The sequence below is a fragment of the Sminthopsis crassicaudata genome, chromosome 2 (assembly GCF_048593235.1).
Source record: "Sminthopsis crassicaudata isolate SCR6 chromosome 2, ASM4859323v1, whole genome shotgun sequence".
NCBI lineage: Eukaryota > Metazoa > Chordata > Mammalia > Dasyuromorphia > Dasyuridae > Sminthopsis > Sminthopsis crassicaudata.
In genome coordinates, this window is record NC_133618.1 from 522,527,790 (window position 1) to 522,545,304 (window position 17,515).

Here is a 17,515-nt window from a genome sequence, read left to right on the forward strand (position 1 = left end):
TTTACAGAATCATGGTTTTAGATCTGGAAAGGATCCTAGAGTTAGAAAGGATAGTAGAGGTCATACACTCCAAGCCCTCCATTTCACAGGTGAGGAAACAGACCTCCAAAGATTAAATGGCTTTCTTAAGGTCACACAGATAATGATAGATCTGGTTTTCATACACAGGTCACTGTACTTTCATACAGCCATTCATTTCCTCCCTTCCCCACAAGCCCATGGTTTTGGGCTCACTCACTGACCTATGGATTCATTCATCTATTCCTGTGTGTCTTACAATCTATGGATGTCCTATGTGTCCTCTTAAAAGTCCATAAAGGCATATGTCCTTTGAAAAATTCTGCTACTTTTCTTGGTTCAGGAGATCACTCATGACTGCTCAGAATAGATAAGAGTACAGAGTGAGTTTAGGGAAGGGTACTCAATATAGAGGAAAAGAAATATGCTCAGCAAAAGAATGATATATCTCATCCAATGTATGGTGTCCAGGTATGGAGTCAATCAATCAACAAGCATTTATTAGGCTCCTAGTAGAAGCATTTGAGGCATTGAGTCAATCAACAAGCATTTATTAAGCACCTAGTAGAAGCATTTGAGACATCCAGTCACTCAATCAACATGCATTTATTAAGCACCTAGTAGAAGCATTTGAGGCATTGAGTCACTCAATCAACAAGCATTTATTAGGCACCTAGTAGAAGCATTTGAGGCATTGAGTCACTCAATCAACATGCATTTATTAAGCACCTAGAGGAAAGAGTAAGAAGACCTGGGATTCTCACATCCAATCTATGACACATATAGGCTACATGACCCTGGGCAGGTAATAACTTCTTAGGACTTCTTATGCAACTCTGTGGGACTCTAAATGGAGGAGAATGTGCTAACCTGAACTGGTCCGAGGGAGCCTCCCTCCTCCCTCTAGGCGCTCCCCTCCCCTTTTCTTTCCCCTTTCCCTTCCCATAACTTGGGGGAAAGAGACATTTCTACATCGGCGAGGGCCGAATCTGACGAGAGGAAGGCCCCAACAGTGCTCGCCCTTATTTCCCGCCTGATAACCGGTCTTCGGCGTGAGGAGGTTCACCCTGTTTTGCCCTCCTCTTCCTCTTCTCCCGGTACACTTTTCCCACCGAGGGGGTTTCCTGTGCCTCTGGGAATTCCTTCGCCTGCGGAATCACCGGTCCGGGCCCTGTCTCACTGGGGCTCGAGGACACAAATACAAAAACGAGTCCGTCTCTATTAAGTTTACGTTCCCGTGGGATGAAAGGTCAGATGTGTAAGTAAGTATGGCACAGAAATGTTCGCTTCCGAATTCCCCGAGGGGCGACCCCGGGTGAGTTAGTGGATTGTGTGGCTTTCGGAATGCGGAATAAGGACATGCACAATATTGAGCTCGGACTCCGGATAAATCATTTAACCCTCTGACAATCTCAATTTTCTCATCTGCAAAATGGGAATATAGTGTAGGCAAAGCACCCTTTAAGCACAAGCCACTATTCCGGGGTGTAGGAGGATTTTGTGAGGGGCTGTGGGATGGTTTTTACCGAGGTTTAAGAAGCGGCTCCTAGGGCGCGCAATATGGAGGAAAGTTTAAGTTCACGCTTTTGCACACTCGAAAATGAAGACCGCAAGGGGAGTTTTCTCTAGGTTCTAGCGCCTCCGGTGGCCGCAGCGCGGCAATGTTCATGTTCATCGCGTAGGCCCGAATAAAGTTTTCTTCTCCAAAGAAACCGGAAGTGCGTGTGAGGCCCGGGGCACTCTGGGCCTTCCGGGATGAGGAAGGAAGCCTGGTGGCTGCGATGAGCGATATAGTGGAGAAGACCCTGACGGCGCTGCCGGGGCTCTTTCTGCAGCACCAGGCAGCCGGCGGTTCCGGGGTGCCCAGGGTGTCTGTCTCCTCTCGGCTGGGCAGCCTCGTCCGCAGCATTACCGCGCTCACGTCCAAGCACGTAGGTGGCCGCGGAAGGAAGGCGGGGCGCGGGGGCGGCTCCTCGGGATCCCTCGTCCGCCGATCCCTCTCCGCCGGGCAGCATCCCCGGGCAATCTGGACCCTGCCGGGATCCCTCCCTAGTCCAGGCCCCCCGAGTCCCTTGGTGCTCACCCGGGACTCCGGCTCCTGGGGGGATCGTGCCGCAGTCTGAGCCGGAGACTGCCGGGGAGCTAGGAGGGCGGCCTGTCTGACTGGTAGAGGCGTCCCGGGACGCTCTCCTCGGACTGGGCTCTGCCGTGGGGGGCCCTGGTCTCCCGGGAACGTCTTCATCCCGGAGCTCCCGGAGGGCGAGCGTTAGATTTTTTTTTCTTTTTTGCCTTTGTTTTCATCCCCGTCGCTTAGTACTTAGTAGATATTTAATACATGCTTATTGAATTGAATTAAATGAAACTGAGGCTGAGTAAGATCTTGTGAACTCCAAAGGGGAAGGGCTGCAGGTTTGAGCCGATTGGCCCATTTCCCTCTGGAAGGAGGAGTGTCGTCGTGCGAACTGCCGGGACAGTCCGGTTGGGTCAGTGTTTATTAAAGGCTCCCAAAGCAGAAAAAATGACCGAACTCCTGCCCTGAGAGGAAGAGTGTGAGGGCTTTTGGAGGAAGGAAGAGAGGGAAAAAGAGAGAAAGGAGGGAGGAGGAGAGACTGAGACAATATTATAGACTAGTGTTGTTACTGACAGTAGTCACGTGCGCCACCCTAAGGTTCGCGAGAAATTTTACGTGTCAGCTCACTGATCCCATAACTACCCTGTAAGGTAGACTATTGTCCCCATTTTTACAGATGGGGCAGCTGAGGCTCTTGAGGCAGGTCTTGACTCCCGATTGCCATCCTCTCAGCCTCACAGCTTCCTTCACTACGCTGACTAATGATCAGATCTTAAGCTCTGAGGGCAGGACTGCCTTCAGCCCCTCTTCTTCCCATTTCTGTCCGTTTTATGGCACGATAAATTTTTATTGAGTTGAACCGACGCCGAGAAGGATCAAGCTACTTGCAAATAGTAAGAACTTAAGATTTTGAATTCAGGTCTCTTTAATTCTTAAGTCCAGTTCCCTTTATTTCTTGTACCCCTAGATATAGGCTAACCTAGGTAAGGCTAGGAGAGAAGCAAAGGCATGTAGGAATATTTGAGGAGGAAGAGATTGCTTTCATTTGGGAGGAGGCTATAGATCGGGGAAGACTTTGTAGAGCAGGTGCCATCTTAGAACGGTGTCATTAAGAGAAAAGGTGAGGGTAGTTGGAAAAGATGAGATTACAGGCGTTGTGGCACGGTGGATGAAGCTAGCTCAAGTGCTGTCTCAAATATCTCTTGTCCCTGTGACCTGGATAAGTCACAACCTCCCAAGGCTCCATGAAGCTCCAAAATTAATTAGAGAATTGTCTTGTCTGCGTTGCTGCTTGGGAGTCCCTTACATCAATGAAATCACTGGTCCAAACCAAATAATACATGCATGCATACACACATGAACACATGTCTGTGTGCCTTTTATTATAGAACAGATAATCTGTTGTCATAGACCAGATAATACATACTCTTTTAAAAACCACCTCTGCAATGGGCTAAACCAGATTGAGGGTACCCAGCAGGCTTCCCAACTGGCTGAGTTAGAGGGTGAAGACTGCTCTCTGCATAATGGGCAGAGAAGAACTATTTGTCCTGATGCTAGGAAGGCAGCTGAAGCAGGGACTGTGGAGCACTTAGAACTTGGCCAGGCATTGGAGGAGCCATCCTTAACTGTGGCCAGTTGTCTTGATTTGGTCTTGCCACTGGACTTTGATGGCTATGTAACTCTGACTCACTTAAAATCCAAATCGTGGGCATGTCAAAAACAATACTTTCCTCACATCATTGGTCCTTTTTGAAAACAGCTGACAGCAGCAACATATAACAGCCTTTAGAGAACTCTTTCAGAGTTTGCAAAGTGCTGCTTGGGCACATTCTCTCATTGGAGACTCACAGTAATCCTGTGAGGTGGATGTAATCCCCATTTTACAGAGGGGGAAAATAATTCTGAGAGAGGTTAAATTATTTGTTGAGGGTCACAGCTTGTAAGTGTCTGGGCAGAATCTGAACTCGTCTTCCCATCTCTAAGTCAGCATACTTACCCACTGCAGTACCTGGCTGCCAAATGTTCACAGAGCATTCCTGATTCTTCCAATGTTGTGAGAACCAAATGAGATAATAGATGCAAAATGCTTTGTAATTGAAAAATGCTATAAATATCAGCTACTATTATTTATTAATAACTTAGTCTCATCTCAGTTCATTAGCATTCAGCTAGAAAGACTTCTTGGGATCCTATTATTCTTTTATGTGCATTGTTCTGTGTACCATTGTGCAGTTTGAATAAAACTTTTTACCAAAAGCTCATCCTCTTTGGGCTGACTGAAAGACTCTTTGGGACAAATACAGTTATAGACAAGATAGATATCCTGGTTGGACTTGGTTATTATTTCTTTGACTAGATCTCTATATTTTGAAGGCTTTTTATTTCAGATAACTTGGAGATTATTGATATTCAGCATGGCTACATCATTTAAAATGTTGCCTTTGCATTTTTCCATATTAATGTTATATCTGGGGGATTGTAGGCAACAGCTTTGTGGTGAAATGCCAGTTCTAATAGTTTATTTGAATTCTCACAGATATTTTTAGGTCTTTAATTGTATTAACATTTGTCATCTTTAGTTTATATATATGTATATTATATATAATATGTAATTCTGGCCAGCTGGTTCTATCTTGCTAGATATTTGGTAGGTAATAAAGTATAGGATTAAGATTATTTTAGGACAAAGTTGAAGAACAGTTGATGGTTTCATTGCCCTGGAACTATAGTATAAGTAGGAAGGTGGGGAGTATTGTCAAATATGTCTGGAAGAGTAAGTTGGAACTACATTAAGGAGGACCTTAAGTGCCAGAATTATTCTGTATAAAGTAGGGAGCCAATGATGATTTTTGAACAGGAGAATACCCACGGTCAGACCTTTGTATTAGATTGGTGGTTGTCCATTGTACTTGAAGAGAACCAAAATGACATCACTACATTAGAATTGAGTGTGTCCGATTGTGGCTGATCAGACCAACATGAGTTTGGAATGTTCTAATTTTGTGCCTCATATTTCTTTTGGGCTAATTCAATTCTGCTTTTTTCATAGAGCACAGCACTTTCTCTGATAAGGGCACATCATGCTGGGATGGTCCTGTGCTAGTATCTCCCATGTCATACAATCGATTCTAAAGTTCTTAGGATATAAGTTGAGAGTGTTCTTGTATCGCTTTTTTTGGCCACCTTGTGAGCATAATAATTTTTGTTGGTAAATGTACATTTAACATTTGTGACCAGCCCAATGGAATTGTGTTTTGTGCAGCAGAGTTGGAATGCTTGGCAGTTTAGTTTGAGAAAGGACCTCAGTGTCTTGTGTCTTATCCCGCCCTGTGATCTTCAGTATCTTCCTAAGACAATATAAATGGAAGTGATTCAGTTTCTTGGTGTGATGCTAGTAGACTTTCCAGGTTTCACAGGCGTGCATCAATGAGATCAGGACAGAAGCTCTGTAGACCTTCAGTTTGGTAGTTGGGCTAATACTTCTCTCCCACATTTTTCTTTGGAGCCTTCCAAACAGGGAGCTAGTTCTGGCAGTATGTGTTTCAATCATGTCAATCATGGTCAGACTTTGTATTAGGAATGTTATTTTGAAAGAGTAATTTACCTTTTAGATCTGGAGAAGGAAGAAATTTGTGGCCAAAGAAGAGCTTGAGTACATTATTGAATGCAAAATGGATAATTTTGATTATATTAAGATAAAAAGGTTTTGTACAAACAAAACCAATGCAGATGAAATTAGGAGGGAAGAAAGAAATAAATGGGAAATTTTTATATTCAAGGATTCTGATAGAGGCCTCATTTTTAAAATATATAGAGAATTGACTCAAATTTATAAGAATTCAAGCCATTTTCCAATTGATAAATGGTCAAAGGATATGAACAAACAATTTTCAAATGAAGAAATTAAAACCATTTCTAGTCATATGAAAAGATACTCTAAATCACTATTGATTACAGAGATGCGAATTAAGACAACTCTGAGATACCATTACACACCTGTCAGATTGGCCAAAATGACAGGAAAAGATAATGACAAATGTTGGAGGGGATGTGGGAAAACTGGAACACTGATATGTTGTTGGTGGAACTGTGAATAGATCCAGCTGTTTTGGAGAGCAGTTTGGAACTATGCCCAGAAAGTTATCAAATTGTGCATGCCCTTTACTCAGCAGTATTTCTACTGGGCTTTTATCCCAAAGGGATATTAGAGGGAAAGGGACCCACATGTGCAAGAATATTTGTGGCAATCCTATTTGTAGTGGCTAGAAACTAGAAACTGAGTGAATGCCTATCAGTTGGTGAATGGCTGAGTAAATTGTGGTATATGAATGTTATAGAATGTTATTGTTCTGTAAGAAATGACCAGCTGGATGATTTCAGAAAGGTCTAGAGAGACAAGAACTGATGCTAAGTGAAGTGAGTAGAACCAATAGAACATTATACACAGTAACAGCAAGATTATACGATGATCAATTCTGATAGACGTGGGTTTCTTCAACAATAAAATGATTCAGACCAGTTCCAATGGTCTTGTGATGGAGAGAGCCATCTGCACACAGAGGGAAGATAGTGGGAACTGAATGTGGACCAAAACATAGTATTTCCTTGTTTGCTTGCATTTTGTTTTAGTTTTCATTTTTTTTTTTTTTTCCTTTTGGCTCTGATTTTTCTTGTGCAGCATGATATTTGTGGAAATATGTACAGAGGAATTGCACATGTTTAACATATATTGGCTCATTTGTTGACTGGAGGAGGGGAAGGGAAGAAAAGGAAAAAAAATAAAATAGGGTTTTGTAGGGGTGAATGTCAGAAATTATCCATGTATATATTTTGAAAATAAAAAGCTATCATCAACAAAAAAGATGAAGAATCTGAGGAGGAAAAAAAGGAATGTTGTTTGGCATGAAAGATGGGTTGGTGAGCAGAAAGACAGGAACCAAGGATGTGAATTAGATTATTAAAATGCCTCAGGTGAGAGATGATGGAGATGTAAATTGTCACACATAATAATATGTGGAGCACTCATTTGAAGGATCTTTCAGGCCTTCCAATGCTTTGTTAGGGAAATAAAATGAAGGGATTTGGGGTACATTTATAATTTGCCAAGAAATAGCCAGCTTTGAAGTTCTTAGAAAGCAGACAAGTATAATATTTTTACTAAATGCAGAAAGACTAGTAAGTGCTAAATGCATCTTGTACAGGGATAAGCCAAGTCTTCAGGCATTTTATAAGCTAAAAAATTATTTTGCTATTTCATTATTATTTTTTATATTATATATTATAATTATTTCATTATTAAAGGATTCACTATCACTGGAGGAATATTTGTAGCAATTATACAAAAGGGAGACTTAGAAAAGATACCAGTTAGGAGTTTGTTTCATACCTGAAAATCATTATTTAAGAACTTGATGTGTTGGTAAATTACTTCTTTTTACTCAAATGTTTAATAAGATGTTATTCTGCCCTTATCCTTCTTAAAGCAGAGGAAATATTATATCCTGCATTTGTTGCTAACAAAAAAGAACAGACTGAAGAAGAAAACATCATCTTAAGAGTTTCCTTCCAGCAAAGAATTTATATATTCATACATTATCCTTTATGTATGTAACTGCTGGAAACTGCTGTCTTCAGTCCTCCTGATCTATATGTGGCCACTCGACCCAGATGGCTCTGGAGGGGAAAGTGAGGCAGGTGATCTTGCACAGTCCTTAAATCTTAACTTAAATCTAACTCACCTGTATATCATGGCCCTTTTCAAGAATGAAGGACAAGCAACAACTGACTGATTAGTGAAGGAAACAAAGCACAAAATACTGGAGATAGATTCTCAACAGAAATATTTGCCATTGTTGGGGAAGAAGTGCTATCTAGTGTTTAAGTGGGGTAAGGGTTCAGTGAAGATGATGTGGTCCTCAAGATGCAGCCCTTTATGAATCATATACCGAGTGCATTACGTGCCAGAATATTACATTAGGATGATTTATTTAATGAGATCCATGTTATATATAACATATAAATATATATGATCATATTAGTATCAAAGATCTGGAAACTAAGAAAGTTCAGAAAAACCAAAGAAGACTTATATGAATCTGTAGAAAGTGAATTGAGCAGCACCGGAACAATTTATAATATAAAATGTAAAAGATCTAAGAACTCTTTTTAACCTATTTTTGGGAGGAGAGGGAAGTTGTATATGAGAGGAAAATACATGTTTGTTAATAAAAAAAAAAGTTTTAATTAAAAAAGAAAAAAGGGGGGAGAATATTGGCAGGTAGACAATGAATTGGGCCCAAAATTGAGTAGGAGGGAGAGTGTGGGCTTGATTATTTTTATAGGAAATTGCATGATACTTTTATTTGTCCCACAGAACCTCAACTCTTTGTTTTTAAATACTAGTGTCCTTCTAATGCAAATCTTAGACTATTTCAGGTTCTAAAGAATCAAAAGTTACAGGTGATCCAAAGGACAAATGGTTAGGTTGTAAGTGTCTATTTTATGGTCCATAGACAAATGGCATAAGGGATATATGAGAAATATATGACTGGCAAAGGACCATGACAACCTAACTTTAGAGCTGGAAGGAACCTTGAGTGATCAGAGTTTAATCCTTTCTTATTGCAGATGAGAAAACTGAAACCAGAGAAATTAAATGCTTTTTCTCTGGGAAAGCTTGATCATTAAAATTACATGAACTTGAAAAAAAAATTCTTCCATTACATATACATTATGTCAAGATTTAAGAAAATATTTCTCTAATTTGCAGACATAATGGATTATAGATATGGATGTATACTCATAAATACTTTATTAATCTGCTTTTATCCTCATTTAGTCTTTAAAAATTTGTTTATAAGCAGTATCTCATTGGGTAGAGTAAAAGATGAGATGGGGATTTATTTTAACAAAAGGATTTAACAAAACTTAAGATTTTTTTTAAAGTTCATATTTTGTGAAAACATTTTGTGTTGTCTGTTTACCACAAAATCATTTATATATGGAAAACATTGTAGCGATAAATCCATACATACCTTTCTCCCCAAGATCATGTTACTGAACATGTATCCAAAGGTGGTCAAAGAGAGAAAGATCTTATACATACTAGAATACTCATTACTGCCCTTTTTGTAATAACAAAAAGCTGGAAACAAAATGGGTGCCCATCAATTGGGGAATGGCTGAACAAATTTTGGAAGAGTATATGAATATTATGGAATATTATTGTGCAGAAAGGAATGATATGATATTTAGTTATTATTTATGATCAAGAATAAGCTAATCACCACTGTTGTGTACCATTAGAATTTAAACAGAAAGTGATCCTATCATTTTAAAGACCACTAGGTGGTGCTGTGGACAGAGAATTGGGAAGACCTACCTCATCATGATAACCTAAGATCCTTCTAGACACATTCACTTAATCTCTCAAACTCAGTTTTCATATGTGTAAAATGAGGATAATAATAATACTCAACTCACAGACTTATTGTAGGAAACAAGTGATAAAACTCATAAAGTGCTTTGCCAGCTTTAAATGCTATGTAAATGCTAATTTGTAAATATGAAGGATTCAGAGAATTCTCATAAAATAAGTATGGAAAAGTTTTAATGAAATGATGTGGAGTAAAGTAAGCAATACTCGGAGAATAACATAATATATTTTCAATACTATTTTATTTTCCAAATATATGTAAAGGTAGTTTTCAACATTTGGTAAGACTTTGTGTTCCAGAATTTTCTCCCTTCCTTACTTAGATCCCTCCCTTCCCAAGACCACAAAACAATCTGATATAGGTTAAATGTGTGCAATTCTTTTGCAGAACAATATATACATATATACAATATATACATACATATATATATACACACATACAGATATGTATATATATGTATATATATATATATATATATATATATACACACATACATACACACACACACATAACTACAGTAATGAAAATGAAAAAGAAAACTCAAAGGAAACAGGGCTCTGAGTAACTGTTCTAGAGGATAATTAATGGGACATGCTTCCTCCCCTCTGAGCTGAGATAGTAAATAGACTTAGAACATGCTCCACATTCTATCAGATGTGGTCAGTATATTGGTTTTTGTTTATTTGTTATAAAGCAGAACTTCAGTGCAAGAGGAGCATTTATATCTAGAAATAACTTGTAAAAACAGATGTTTGTGAAATTTACTTAAAAAACAGAAAAATTTTTAATCTCAATTTTCATTGTTTTCTCTTCTTTTTTCTTAACTCCAGCAAGACATTTCAGTATTATATACTGAATATATATCTAGGGAGACAATTAAAAGCAGGGCATTCTACATCTTTCATTCTTTTCCACTAACTTCTTTTAAGCTTAGTAACAAGTCATGAGAAGGGAATAGAGATTTGAGAGACAATGGAATGGTTTAACGGTAATGAAGCTTTTAGGCTAGTCACTACTGAGTTTGGTGGTAATAATAATATAATTAATATAATATATATAATATTATATATATATAATATATTTGGTGTAATGTAATAAGAAAGGAGAAAGATAATGCATAATCAACCCATAGGCACCTTTGATTATAAAATTATATAATTCCTAAGGTATGGAAGTTGAACACTTTGTGCCTTTAGTCATATTTGAGTCAAATAATCTGGTCAATTTTAATTCAGTAAAGCTTTAGATTTATCAGAATAACTGATTTGTAAAATTGATTTTTAGTTATTATTTATGATCAAGAATAAGCTAATCACCACTGTTGTGTACCATTAGAATTTAAACAGAAAGTGATCCTATCATTTTAAAGACCACTAGGTGTGCTGTGGACAGAGAATTGGGAAGACCTACCTCATTATGATAACCTAAGATCCTTCTGGACACATTCACTTAATCTCTCAAACTCAGTTGTCATATGTGTAAAATGAGGATAATAATAATACTCAACTCACAGAATTATTGTAGGAAACAAGTGATAAAACTCATAAAGTGCTTTGCCAGCTTTAAATGCTATGTAAATGCTAATTAAAATTGTTATTAATATTTAATAATATGTTTATAATTTTTGCAGGAGGAAGAGAAATTAATTCAGCAGGAACTGGCTAGTCTGAAGGCAACCGTTGCTGCACCCAATACCACGCTGGTAAATTTGAAAAGTTAACGCACATAGGTTTTGTATTTGAGACCGTCAATTGGTGATGTTAGGAGATTAGACCTGTATATAGCATCTAGTTCATTGATTAGATGAATGCTATATGTTTTTCTCAATATGAGATATTACAAGGATAACACTGAAGCATTCTAGATATCCACCTATCATCCCTTGTTTTTTCTATGTAACCAGCCCTTGCTTTTCTTAAATAATTCTTTGATGACATCTTTTATTCCTATTTGTTAGAGTCTCTTGATGTATATTGTAGGCTGTTCATACCCACTATATACTTTTCCATTTGGTTCACTGCCATAGCAATATAGGTAGAATGTTAGTATTCAAAAGATGGGCCTTTCCTTTTCATGAGAAACTTGGTTAATAAAAGAACTCTTCATTTTCCTGAAAGCAGTCTAGCTAATTCTCATTTTGTTCAACTCTGGGCCCAAATTGTTATTCATTTATACTGTCTGCCCAGACATACATGCTGTTGGATAAATTCCATTATTTGTCCAAATAATGCAAATCCAAATGCATCATGTAATCTAGCAAGTAGATATTCTGAGCACATATTTTCCTGTTTTATGCTTCTGTTGCTCATTATTAGAAGAATATTCAACTTGAGAGTCTAGAAAATAATGCTTTCTAGACTGACTTGATAGTGTAGAAAAGAGCCTCTAGAAAAGGAATGCTTTTTAGACTGATAGCCTAGAAAAGTGCTTTCTGGACTTGAAGTCTAGAAAAGAGGGCTTCTAGCCTGACAGTCTAAGAAAGAGAATGTTTTAAAGAAAAAGAAGGCTTTCTAGATAGTCTTGAAAACAGTGTCTAGAAGAGACACTTTCTATAGAAAGAGTTTTTTTAAAAAAAGAGTTTTCTAGAAAGAATCTAGAAAAGAATGTCTAGAAAACAGACTGACATGTGGAGAAGAGTACTTTCTAGACTGATAGTCTAGAAAACAGTATAGAACAGATGCAGAGTAAAGTGAGGAGAATCAAGAGAACAGTATACACAGTAATAGCAAATCAACTGTGACCTAGTTAACTATTCTCAGCAATATAATGATCCAAGATAGTTCCAAAAGACTTATGATGAAAAATGCTATTCATCTTCAGAGAAAAAACTGTAGGAGTCTGAATGCAGATTGAAGCATGCTTTTTTAAACTTTTTTTTTTGTTGTTAATTTTTTTGAGGGGAATCTTTTTCTTTTACAGCATGACTAATATGGAAATGTTTTATATTACTGCAAAGGTATAATCTATGTCAAATTGCTTGCCTTCTCAATGAGAAAGAGAATGAGAAAATTTGGAATTAAAAAAATTTTTGATGTTAAAAATAGTTTTTACTTGTAACTGGAAAAATATTTTAAAAATAAAAATGAAAAAAGCATCATTAACTACTGACCTATATGCCTCCTATTCCACTTATAAAATATATTTATGAGCCACTTATATATAAACTCAGAGCACCCTTGATGAAGGTTTTAGTAGAAAATAACGAAGCTTTCCTAAGTTATATTTTAACTGAAACATCTTAGAAGAGTTTTGATTCCACTGGGCTTATTTTTTATAAAAAAGCAATTGATTTAATAAAATACATTGCCCTACAAGTTCTATCGCTCTTTCCAGGTTTTTCTGAAAGTATCTTGCTCTTTATTTCTTATGTCACATTAGTATTCCATCCCAGTTATATCTTACAGCTTGTTTAGATATTCCACAATTGATGGACATCTCTTCAATTTCCAATTCCTTGCCATCACTTAAAGAGTCGCTACAAATATTTTTGTATTTTTGTTTTTTTGTTTTTTTAATCTCTTTGGGATACAGACTTAATAGTGGTATTGTTGGATCAAAGAGTATGCACAATTTGATTGCCCTTTGGGCATAATTCCAAATTGCTCTCCAGAATGGTTGGATCAGTTTACAATTCCACCAAGCATGCCTAAATGTCCCAGTTTTCCCACATCTTCTTCAACATTTATCATTTTCCTTTCTTGTCATATTAACCAATTTGATAGATGTAAAGTGGTACCTCAAATTTTTAATTTGCATTTCTTTAATAATGATTTAGAGCAATTTTTCATGACTGTAGATAGTTTAATTTCTTCATCTGAAAACTGCCTGTCTTTATCCTTTGACCATTTATTAATTGGGGAATGACGTATATTCTTAAAATTTGACTCAGTTCTATTTTTTCAAAATGAGGCCTTTGTTAGAAATAACTTGGCATAAAAATTTTTCTTAGTTACAAGCTTTCCTTGTAATTTTACCTTTCATTGCTCTATAAGATGATACTGTTTATAGTCATCTATTATCCATCTTTGTAAGTGTTTGCAAATGAACATATAATCTTATCACATGTGTCTTTGGCCACCAGATATCTCTATGTGGCAGTAAAAACATGTCTTCTGACATCTTGGACTTCTTCTTGTGGTAGTTAATTTATGTTGCTTAAATTTCTGGTTAAAATTATTATAGTTTGTGTCAATTTTATTTCTGTTGTCTATTTTCAATTTTTTTTTTTTTTAATGAGATAATTGGGGTTAAGTGACTTGCCCAGGATCACACATCTAGAATGTGTTAAGTATCTGAGGCTGGATTTGAATTCAGGTCCTCCTGAGTCTACAGCTGGTGCTCTATCCACTGCATCATCTAGCTGCTCCTTGTTTTCCATTCTTGATCTTCAATTATTTGTTTAACTAATTCAGGATTAAGTTGTTTTAGTTGTCCACTGTTATATTTTCTCTCTCTCTCTCTCTCTCTTTTTAAACTAATTTCTGATTTTCAGAAGAGTTGGTTTGGCCACAAAGAAAACTGATTACAGATAACTTCTGCAGCAATAGCAAGGCTTTTCATCCTTGTTAAAATATCATTTCTTTTATTTTTATTGGTATTATTGAGTATTTGCCATGTCTAATAAGTATATTTCTTTTTTTTTTTTTTTGAAGAAGGTATTCATGGTATGGTGACATGAGGTTGTCCCAGATATTTCTCTATCCTTACTTTTTTCCCATCTTTGCATTGAAGTCATCACATGCCAGGGTGCATGTTGATTCGATTTTAGAGACTATTATTCTTAGAATTCCTCAACCCGTTCATTCTTAGCTACTGGTGTTCTTGCTTAAGCTGCAGTTATTTTCATGGTGGTTTGTTTTTTTTTTTTTGGCAAATATTTATCATCATTACTGTAATATGTGATGACAAAGTATCCCACGAAATAATGTTTCCTGTTGTCTCTGTGCAAACAATAAAACATCCTTCATCAACTTCTTGGCCTCTAAGGAGTGCGTGGGAGCTATCCTTCCACTTAGCTGCTATGCTCTTCTGCTTTAATTTATAGTAAGAATGTCAAGATTGTTTTAGTTCCTATAATAACATGTCTATTCTTTGGCCATTGGTCAAAGATTTTACATTTAAAGTAACAACTGTCAAAATTTTATTGATACTCACAAAAGTTCTGTGATGTTTCACATTTTCTTTCTCCTTTCCTGTCCCACATCCAGCAGAAAGGGGGCTGTTCAGGCCCAAGACATTTTTCATTTTTATTTGTATTTTGGGTGGTCATTCTTAGAATTCATTACCAGGAGCTTCTCCATCATTAGCTAGTTTGAAAGTTGGAAAACAGATTCATTCTATTACAGAGACCACTCTCTAATTTCTTTCAACATTGTAGATGCTTGTGTTCTGTTGGCAGAGCCTTTTGAGACCTCAGGATCACCATGCCATCCTGAAGCATTGGAGTAGGATTTGGTGAAGGGCAAGAAGACTACCATTTTATTAATTTATAGTGAGAAATGTAGCTGTTGAATTGATTAAATGCTTGCTAGCTCTTCAGATCATTCTCTTTTCAATAGTAAAATTAACTTAAAATATTCATTAAGGGAAAGGCTGTTTGGAAGGATCCTATCTTGTAGTAGGTAAGGTATCTGGGTATAATACATTGGGGGGGGTGTGTGTGTGTGTGAGAGAGAGAGGAGACACATGTGGACTCATAACTAAGTATATTTTAATCCTTTTTTTTTTCATAAATGCATGTATGTTGATGCCAGAATAAATGCTCAGGCATTTTAAAAGTATGGTTTTGTGTAATGATAATTTTTATTCAACATTCAGCCAGTCATAGTTATAGCTGATTCACTTTAAAATAATGCCATACTTCCTTTAAAAACATTGTATTCTACAATCAAATTCTTATACATATAATATACAGGGTTAATCTGTAACATAGGTTTTGGTCCTGCATCTGACACTATTATTCTAAATGACTTTACTATAGCTTGGTCATAAAGGAACATTATCAGATCCATCATATAAATACTTAATTTTTTTTTTACAGAGACTAATGAAGGAATGTATGGTGAGACTTATATATTGTGAAATGCTTGGATATGAATCTTCCTTTGGCTATATACATGCAATCAAGTTGGCACAACAAGGAAACCTCTTAGAGAAGAGAGTTGGTATGTTTGTATAATATCTATTTTAATATTATCTTTATAGCCATCATGTCCATTGAATCAAAGACATGGTTTATTGTTTTGGTAGAGCCACTGTAATTTATAAAATGCTTAAAACAGCTCACATTCATACAGTACTTTGGAGTTTGAAAGCATGAGGTAGATGCTATTATTATGTCCATTTTATAATGGAGGAAACTGATATTTACATTGTTTAACATTTGCTTTAGTTATTCCTGTATTGTTTAAGATTTTTATAAATGAAATGTTTAGACACAGCTATTGTTGCCATGGTTATCAAAATTTCATATCATGGATTATAAAGTCAGGATCCAAAAGGTTTTGATAGTGTAGAATATTGAGCCAGATCTCCTAAGATAAAATTTAATAGAATTGAATATCTTATACTTTGTTTAAAACAAAATCGAATTCAGTATAAGAAAACTGTGGAATGGAGCCACAAAAGTTAATGTCTTTTAGGCTTTAATAAAACTGGTATAAAATGCATAACCTGGAGGTAGTAATATTGCTATTCTGTCCTGGTCTAACACCTAGTATACCGTGTTCAGTTATGGATTTTATATTTGGGAAGGACACTGATCAATGGGAGAATATCTACAAAAGAGTAGCCAGAGTGGTGAAGGGCCTCAGAATCTGACATATAGACATAGGAACTAGGATGTTTTGCTTGGAGAAGAAAAGACTTGTGAGGAAACAGTCCCTGGCTTCAGACATTTGGAGACTTAAGGTCCTAGAAAGCAGAACTAGGCCATGGAAGGTTGCAGAGAGTCAGATTTAGGCTTGATAAGGAAAAACTTCCTAGCAATTAGAATTATCCAGGGATGGCTTGGCCACGATCTCTTGAGGCTTGGGCTATTTCAAGAGGTGATGGGTTCTCCTCATTGGTGCGCTCAAGCAGAGGATGGTTAATTGTTTGTAGGTGTATTATAGGGGGGATTCTGTTTAAAGCATGAGACAGACCAAGTGACTCCTCATGGGAAGGCAACAGAAAGAGCACTAGCTTCGGTGTCAGAGATCCTGAGGTCAAATACTGACTCTGCCATTATGTAGATACCTATGTATCTTTGGGTAAATCACCAAACTTCTCTGGGCTTCAGTTTCCTTATCTGTAAAATAAGAGGGTTAGACTAGATCTGGAGTTCTTCACTTTTTTGGGACACAGATGGCTTAGCATCTTACTGAAACTTATAAACTTCTGAATAATGGTTTTCAAGACATAAATAAGATTACAGAGGAAACTAGTTATTGTAGTACACTTATGAAAACAGAACTCAAAAGAACCCAAAAACAAAATTCATGTATCCCAGTTACAATCCCTTGGACTAGATGATTTTTTAAAAGATCTTGTCCAGCTATAAATGTATAGTCCTGTGGTTGCTGAAGGCTTTTTAAACTTGATAATTCTGTGATTCTGAAGAAGGGCATTTGAATTTTTTAAAAATTCATTTTTAAAGGATGAGTAGCACACTCAAGTGACACAGGGAATAAAGGACATTTCAAGTATGGTTTTTGCCACTTATTTCCTGTGTAACTTTAGACAAAGCATTTAACTTCTCTGGACTTTCATTTCTTTGACTCTGAAATGAAAGGGTTGGGAACAACAGGGAGCACTGAGCAAAAGTACAGACATGTGAAACTGTTGGGAGAAGAGAAAGATGCAAAATCTGAAGAATGTTGAACATTGGAGAGATATGGCCATATCTGGATATTAAGAAGATGAGTCTGGGAATACAGTAGCTAGAGAGAACTGTTAGGAGATTTTTTTCAATAATTTAATTGTGTGTTTGTGAAGTTTTTACACAGTA

At 36.8% G+C, this 17,515-nt stretch overlaps 1 protein-coding gene across 5 annotated transcripts in view; it reads left to right on the top strand.

Annotated features, from left to right (window-relative positions):
* Window positions 1–1,040: 1,040 nt before the first annotated feature.
* AP4E1 (adaptor related protein complex 4 subunit epsilon 1) overlaps window positions 1,041–17,515 on the top strand; it is a 93,007-nt gene continuing 76,532 nt past the window's right edge. For 2 of the 5 annotated variants that reach the window (XM_074294503.1, XM_074294505.1), the window contains exon 1: window positions 11,159–11,230. Coding sequence is in view for 2 of the 5 variants with exons in the window: in XM_074294501.1 (XP_074150602.1) it covers window positions 1,800–1,949; window positions 11,159–11,230; window positions 15,569–15,692 (346 nt within the window). In the remaining 3 variants the exon portion in view is untranslated. Of the gene's footprint in view, window positions 1,277–1,758; window positions 1,950–11,158; window positions 11,231–15,568; window positions 15,693–17,515 lie in introns of those variants that run through there. The other 3 variants (XM_074294502.1, XM_074294501.1, XM_074294504.1) reach the window with 3 other exon arrangements.